The sequence below is a fragment of the Chiloscyllium plagiosum genome, chromosome 1 (genome assembly GCF_004010195.1).
Source record: "Chiloscyllium plagiosum isolate BGI_BamShark_2017 chromosome 1, ASM401019v2, whole genome shotgun sequence".
In the NCBI taxonomy this organism is placed as follows: Eukaryota; Metazoa; Chordata; class Chondrichthyes; order Orectolobiformes; family Hemiscylliidae; genus Chiloscyllium; species Chiloscyllium plagiosum.
In genome coordinates this window covers 18,875,715-18,883,948 of record NC_057710.1, presented here as the reverse complement: position 1 = coordinate 18,883,948, position 8,234 = coordinate 18,875,715, and the positions used below count along the sequence as shown (strand labels likewise).

At 40.3% G+C, this 8,234-nt stretch overlaps 1 protein-coding gene across 1 annotated transcript in view; it reads left to right on the top strand.

Moving 5' to 3' along the window:
• ctnna2 (catenin (cadherin-associated protein), alpha 2) overlaps positions 1 to 8,234 on the top strand; it is a 1,205,477-nt gene that overhangs the window by 1,042,400 nt on the left and 154,843 nt on the right. The window contains exon 14 of the mRNA XM_043699324.1: positions 2,391 to 2,504. Coding sequence (XP_043555259.1) covers positions 2,391 to 2,504 — 114 coding nt within the window. The remainder of the gene's footprint in view (positions 1 to 2,390; positions 2,505 to 8,234) is intronic.

The window sequence follows — 8,234 nt, the reverse complement described above, 5'->3', positions numbered from 1 at the left end:
CCCACTTCTTCAGTACTACCTGCTTGTCCACCTAACTTCGTATCATTGGCAAACTTCGCTAGAATGCCCCCGGTTCCCTCATCCAAATCATTAATATATAATGCGAACAGCTGTGGCCCCAGCACCAAACCCTGCGGGACACCGCTCGTCACTGGCTGCCATTCTGAAAAAGAACCTTTTATCCCAACTCTCTGCCTTCTGTTAGACAGCCAATCCTCAATCCATCCCAGCAGCTCACCTCGAACACCATGGGCCCTCACCATGCTCAGCAGCCTCCCATGATCATAACCCTTTAACATTTTTTGGAAAAAATTAAAGATAAAATACAAGACTTTTTTGTTTCAACCATTTAATTTGAAAGTTATACACATTACAGGACAAGAGAACTTAATTACTAGTGTGCTATCACAACTTTGATGAAGAAAGATAAAGGTGTTTAGTGGCCAAAAAAGGACCAATTGAAATGCATTGTACTATTGAATGTTTGCATGCTTAGAGTCAGTGAAATATGTATGCATTATATTGAACAAATAGCATAAGTTTTTAAAAATGAAGCCATCTTTCTACATTGAGAGATTTTTTTTAAGGGGGAATGCAATGATGCTATGGCTTTAAGAGGTGTAGTTTGTCTTTTCTTTTGAAAAGAGGTTTAGAGTCATAGTTGGTGAGTATCTATTCAAATCCAATAAATTTAATCGCTTGTGAGGCCTTTGTTTATTTTTCATTTAGAACAATAGAAGCTGTATGACTAGGTGGAGTCAGGCTCCCACAGATCTGGGGTTTTAATTTAGCTTTCAGTAGTTGTTGGGGTTTTGAATTTTGCTGTGGGAGCTGATACATTTCTCTGTTATAGCAAAAAGGTGGAGTTTACTCTGCCAGAATTTTCTCTTGGTGTTCTTTTCTCCTGGACTGGAGAAACATTGCATGTGAGATAATCTATTTTACTGAATTTGCCTTTACCAATGGTGTGCTTATGGAATGTTACTACATTGGAATGGTTGCTGTTTAGTTGAATAATCTGTTATTCTGTTAAGTTTTACAATAGAGTTAAAGTAATTCTGTTCAAATACACATGTTAAATACTTGGGCTAAGATAACTGTATAGCTGGTGCACATGCATTAACTGAATCCTGTCAATGGGAACAACAGATAATTTTGGGCAAAATCTTTTGTTTTGGCAGCCACACATTTAATCAACATTTTAAAATTTATGGATCTGTGGGAAAAATTAAGAACCAATGGGCATTCCAATTCAGAATGTTAGATTATTGAGGATCCAGTAGAATCTTTTTAGCAATATTATGGAATCCTAAAGAATTCACCCTTCTTCAAATAAACGTGGTAGCATCATGTGCAGTGACTGAGTGATGATGGTGATTTGAGAATTGTTGATCTTTTAAGGCAATAGCTGCAGTCTGGGAGGTCAAAAATAGAAGAATGCATTTTCAAATTTTAAATAATTTTGGGATGTGAGCCTTGTTGACAATACTGGCCTTTATTGCCCATTCACATCTGCTCTGAGAAGTTGGTAGTGGACTTAGTTGTTAAACCACTGTAAAGAGTTGAATGGTACATTAAGAGCCAGCCACATAGTTCCAGGATTGGGTCATGTATCAACCAAAGTGAGCAAGGATGACATGCATCCTTTGCTAAAGGTCAATCAGTGAACAAGCTGCATTTCTGCAACAAGCCAATAGTCCAATAGTCACTTTTTCTGATATCAACATTTTATTCCCAGAACTTTGAAATAACTGCACTGCAATGTAAATTTAAACACGGTGAATTGTTAGTCCAGTTTTCTCAATTGCTAATCGAGGCACATAATCACTATGCTACCCTTCTCTTGTAGAGAACATACTTATCACAAAAAGGAGCAGATGGAGAGAATAAAATACTGAATCTCAGGCTCTTTTTGACATTGTTCCATTATTTCTGCAGCTATTGCCTTAAAAGATTCAAGTAAAATAAATGAGACCACTTTTCTCAGAGACATCTAAATTTTACAATTAAATGACCTCCAGCAAGAAGAGTCATTAGATGAAGCAGAATTAGAAAGCAGTGTGTCAGGCATTCATAGCCCCTGGAGCAGATGGATTTACAGTGCAGTTCTACATGGGATTTTTATTGAAATTTGACTTGTTATTAATTAGAGCTCACAAAGAAATGTTCCAGGATAGGGCTTTGTCTGGCAACCCAGGGATTAGTCATGGTCTCAGTTCTACTTAAGAAAAACGACGACCCTCTACAATGTAATAGCTGCTGCCCTTTTCAATTGTTTAATGTGAATTATAGAATCTGGTGGCATCTGCACGCTTAACAGAATCAGACCATGCAAAGATTACAATTCATAATAAGCCCCTTTCTTTCCATATTGTTTTTTTCAAATTCAGACTCCAGAAGAACTGGAGGATGATTCAGACTTTGAACAAGAAGACTATGATGTCCAGAGCCGAACAAGTGTTCAGACCGAGGATGACCAGCTTATTGCAGGGCAAAGCGCACGGGTGAGTTTGTCTGATTTGATGTTTTTTGTGTTACATTTCTTCTTATTAAATGGAATTGAGAAGTTGTGCTGGGAATGTGATCACATTTTAATCAATTAATGCCAACTCATAATGTTGTCTGTATCTGCTGGTTATGAAGAAGACCCGCATATTTTATTTGAGAGCGGATTGACATAACAGCATTGAGTTCTGCCAGCTCCATACCACTCTCTGGGCAGGCAAAGTAAAGCTATAAGCAAACATTATTTCACATAAGCATAACAGCTGAATTAAACTTGTGTCTGTTCTCAAGTAATGCATTCCAGACCCAAACAACTTGGTCCATGAGAAAGCCTTCCTCATATTGTTTTTGGTTTTTCTTTGCTAAATACTTTAAACCTGTGCCCTCTCATTCTTAGCTGTTTCACCAGTGGGAACAGTATCTCCCTGTGTGCTCTTGTCATGGACAGTGACCTTCAATGTGGCAACTCATTGCATCCCTTTATCCCTTTATCGACCTTGCTAGCTACATCCTCAAATAACTAATGAATTTGTCAAACACCATTTCATTTCCTTAAAGCCATGTTGACTCTGCCTATTTGGATTATGATTTTCTCATTGTCCTCTTATTACCTCCTTAATATTTAACGATATTGATAATTCTAACAGTTTTCCAGTGGCAGACAATAGACCAGTTGGCTCATTTTCCTACTTTCTGTGTCCCTCCTTTCTTGATTTTCTTTTAACAGACAAATAACACAATATTCAGCTTACAGTACATTTATGGTTTTAAATCCTCTCGGACCTTTCCAGAATCTAATGAATTTTGTAAGATTACAAACAATGCATTCATTATCTCTGCAGTCACTTCCTTTAAGACTGTTTCTCCCAATTTGTGGTGAAGTTCCACAATATTTTACAATTCCAGACAAGATACCCCAAATTATTAAGCTCCCAGGTGACCCTAACAAGCTCTCCTTTTTTATTTACCCACCATGTTGGTTGATTGCAAGAAGGTTGATTTAAAAAGGATCCCTTCCCTTGTGGAAATCTTTCTCTCAGATTCAAATAAATTTATGAAGTAGTTGAACCAGGCTTTCTTTAATTGGCAAAATGGTGAGTTTATTAGTTACAGAGAAAATGATATAAAAAAAATTAAAAGTGATAAACACATCAGTCCTTGAATCATTGTGAAGGAACTTTTGGCCTTCTCAATGCAATATATGCTTGACGAGAGTAGTGAAAAAATCCATAAGTGTCTTGTGCTGTTTCTATACTGTCTTTCCTTCCATCTATTTTCCTGTTCCATTTTAGCCAACCAAGTCTTCATACCCTTGTTTTTGCCTTAACTTCAGTTTAAGACATGAATTTCACACCCAAACTAATGATTAGATTCCATGCAGCGTGGAAACAGGCTCTTCAGCCCAACAAGTCCACACCGACTCTCCGAAGAGTAGCCCATCCCCCTGACTAATGCACCTAACACTATAGGCATTTTAGCATGGCCAATTCACCTAACCTGCACATCCTTTGGAATGTGGAACGAAATTGGAGCACCCGGAGAAAACCCACGCAGACACGATGTGCAAATTCCACACATACAGTCATCCACGGCCAGATTCGAGCCTGGGTCCTGGCGCTGTAAGGTCGCAGTGCTAACCACCGAGCCACTGTGCCACCTCAAATGCTTATCTAGAGTAGCTTTTAATATGATGTATTTAATTGATCTGTTGCTTCACACATTACCAGGTCTAGAACAGCCTGTTCAGATTAGAATGGTGCTGGAAACGCTCAGCAGGTCAGGCAGCATCTGAGGAGCAGGAAAATCGACGTTTCGGGCAAAAGCCCTTCATCAGGCTTTTGTCTGAAATGTCGATTCTCCTGCTCCTCAGATGCTGCCTGGCCTGCTGTGCTTTTCCAGCACCACTCTAATCTTGACTTATTCCTTATGAAGGGCTTTTGCCCGAAACGTCGATTTCGAAGCTCCTTGGACGCTGCCTGAACTGCTGTGCTCTTCCAGCACCACTAATCCAGAATTTGATCTCCGGCATCTGCAGTCCTCACTTTCGCCTCGAACAGCCTGTTCCCTAGTTGTTTCCAAACAATATTTGTTGAAAGAATATATTTTCTAAACTCAGCCTACAAACAACCTTTGCCAATTTGATTCATTCAATCTTTGTGAAATTTATAATCTCCCATGCTTATTGTAGTATTTTCTTAAAATCTTCCATTATTTCTTGATTTATATTTCGTTCTGAAATTTGGCTATTGTTGGCCGATCTACAAATCATTCCCACAATTGACTTCTTGTCTTTACAATTTATTATCTCCAACCAAATTGATTCTATGGAAAATTTCTTTTTCAGGATAGGCTTTTCCATAGCACTATCCAAAGAATCAGAGAGGAATGTATCCCCATAAAGCGTGGCAGCTCCACAATCATTTAACATTCTAAAGAGTGTTTATTGGCTGGAGAAATAACTACTCTGTAATCCCGGCAGTGTCAGTGGCAGCAATGATTAGGACTGAAGTTACAAGCAGTTCCCAGGTTATATGTCCTCGAGTCCAGGACCAGGAAATTAATCGGGGGTTGGGAGGGGGGTGGGGGGAGAGAGAGAGTGAGTGTGTGTGTGTCTGTGTGTGTGTGTGTGTGTGTGTATGTATATGTGTGTATAGGAAATTGCACCAATGAGGGAGCAGATCTTGTGACCTTCGAAATGGACAGGAAAGCTAATGTGGAAAGAGGCCCCTTGGCAGAAGAGATCCTAGGCCACCCTAGGTCTTGCCCGTTACCTCCCACATGTAAAACTGAGGACAGTTTAAGGATGGCAGGGAGAATCCCAGACCTGAAAGTCCACCCCCTACCTGAAAATACACAGGTTAAAGATCATGAAAAATCGCTATGTACCTTTGTGATCCTTCTAACCAGAATCATTTCTCAATGCTGTGCCAATCTCACCCTTTATTACAGAGACACTGCCTCCTTTTCTTTTCTTCTTAGGAATGCAAACTATCAAACAGTGTCAAATATACAGGACCCAGCTGTGGTCAGTTTGCAGCCATTTCTTTGTAATGCCTAGCTTACCATGTTTGTTAAGCTATTTGTATTCTCAGGTCATCATGGCGCTCGCTTAGCTCAGTTGGCTGGACAGCTAGTTTGTAATGTAGAGTGATACGCTCAGTGTTAGGTTCATTTCCTGCACCAACGTGAAGTCCTCTTGTTCTTCAACATCTCCTGTTGCCTGAAATGTGATAACCCTCAAGTCAAACCACCACCAATTGTCACATGTTTCCTCGAATGAGAGAGCAGCCCTTTGGCCTGATCGGACTATGGTGACTTTAGTTTATCAGTTCACTCAACTTATTAGGAATGCTGTGTGCATTTGAATAAAGAGTCTTAATTCTGTCCTTTTTTTATTTTTCCTGAGTCTCATCAAACTGGCTCACTAATATTCATTTGTTATAGCAATTGAATAACTCATGTGACAGTCAGCTGTTTGGAATTTTGAAAGCACAGTCCAGAGCAGTTGTAATAAAGTTGTAAGTGGTGCAAAGCTGAAGCACTCAGAAACAAATTTCCTGAGGTGCTTTCATAACACTTGCCAAATATCAAACTGTTAATTCAGCAACTTAATTCCCCAGTTAACATATAATGCAGTTTCTGCGTCAATATAAAAATCCATGACACATTTTTCATAATCTGTATTAAACCTGAAGCATAATTTGATGATAGTGCTGACTTTCATGCAACAGACCTTTTTTTTGTAAAAGTGGTATTTCGTTTATAAATCTATAACTGCTTCACCACACTGGGTCTCTGAGAGTGTTTAGGTTGTATCTATTATACTATGTCAGATGTCAAATCTGAAAGGAAGGAACTTGCCAGAGTTTCTTTTCAATTACTTGACTGTAACAAGTGGGCAAAGCTTCTTTGCATGCAGCTGCCGAACTCCTACTCCTTCCCACCTAAAAGATAAGGATAGCAGGCACGGAGAACCATAAGATATATGAGCAAAAGTAGGCCATTCAGCCTATCGAGTCTGCTCTGCCATTAAATGAGATCTTTGCTGAGCTGATGACTTTCCTGCCTTTTCCCCATCACCCTTGATTCCCTTATTGATTAATAACCCGTCTGTTTTAACTGTGGATATACTTAATCACTTAGAACAACAGCCTTCTATGGTAAAGAATTCCATAGTTCCACCACCTTCTAAGAGAAGAAATCCCTCTTCCTCATCTCTTAAATATTTAACCCATTATTCTGAGATTTCGCCCTCTGGTACTAGACTCACCCACAAGGGAAAACAACTTTTCTCGTCTACCTTGTCATGTCCCCCATAAGAAACTTGTGTGTTAGAGTAAGATTGTCTTTCATTCTTCTTTATCCCAATGTGTACAGACCCAATCTACACAATCTCTCCCTATAAGAGTGTTTATTCGCTGGAGAAATAACTAGTCTGTAGTCCCGGCAGTGTCAGTGAAAGCAGTGATTAGGACTAGAGTTACAAGCAGTTCCCAGGTTCTATGTGCTGGAGGCCAAGACCAGGAGATGAATTAGAGACAGAGAGGGAGAGTGAGAGTGTGTGTGTGTGAGAGAGAGAGACACACACAAACAGTCGGACAGAATGTATGTGTGTGTGTATTGGAGATCACACCAGTGGGGGAGCAGATCTTGTGACATAGAACATAGAACATAGAAGAATACAGCGCAGTACAGGCCCTTTGGCCCTCGATGTTGCGCCGATCCAAGCCCACCGAACCTACACTAGCCCACTATCCTCCATATAGTTAGGAGTCTTTTACAGGCCTCCCAATAGTCCTAGAAACGTAGAAGAAAGGATAGGGAAAGTGATTCAGGAGATGAGTGACAGTAATAGGGTGGTGGTTATGGGGGACTTTAACTTTCCTGATATTGATTGGGAAAGCTATAGCTCAAGTTCGTTAGATGGGTCAGTGTTTGTTCAATGTGTGCAGGAGAGTTTCCTGACACAATATGTAGACAGGCCAACAAGAGGTGAGGCCATACTGGATTTGGTTCTGGGTAACGAACCAGGCCAGGTGTTAGAATTAGAGGTAGGTGAGCACTTTGGGGATAGTGACCATAATTCGGTGATTTTTACACCCGTGATGGAGAGGGATAAGTGTGTACTACAGGGCAAGAATTATAGCTGGGGTAAGGGAAATTATGATGCGGTGAGGCATGACTTAGGATGTGTGGCTTGGAAAAGTAGACTCCAAGGCAAGAGTGTAAATGATATGTGGAACTTGTCCAAGGGGCAACTATTGAGTGTCCTTGATAATTATGTACCTGACAGGCAGGGAGGAAAGGGTCGTGCGAGGGAGACGTGGGTTAATAAGGAATTGGAATCCCTTGTTAAATGGAAGAGGGCGGCCTATCTCAAGATGAGACGTGAAGGTTCAATTGGGGCGATTGAGAGTTATAGGGTAGCCAGGAAGGACCTGAAGAGAGAGCTAAAAGCAGAAAGGAGGGGACATGAAAGGTCCTTAGTCGGTAGGATTAGGGAAAACCCTAAGGCTTTCTATAGGTATGTTAGGAATAAAAGAATGACTAGGGTAGGAATAGGTCCAGTCAAGGATAGTAGTGGGAAGTTGCGTGTGGAGGCGGAAGAGATTGGGGAGACACTGAATGAATACTTTTCTTCAGTATTCACTCAGGAACAGGGCATTGTTGTCGATGAGAATACTGAGGCACAAATAAGTAGAATGGATGGCTTTGAGGTATGTACAGAA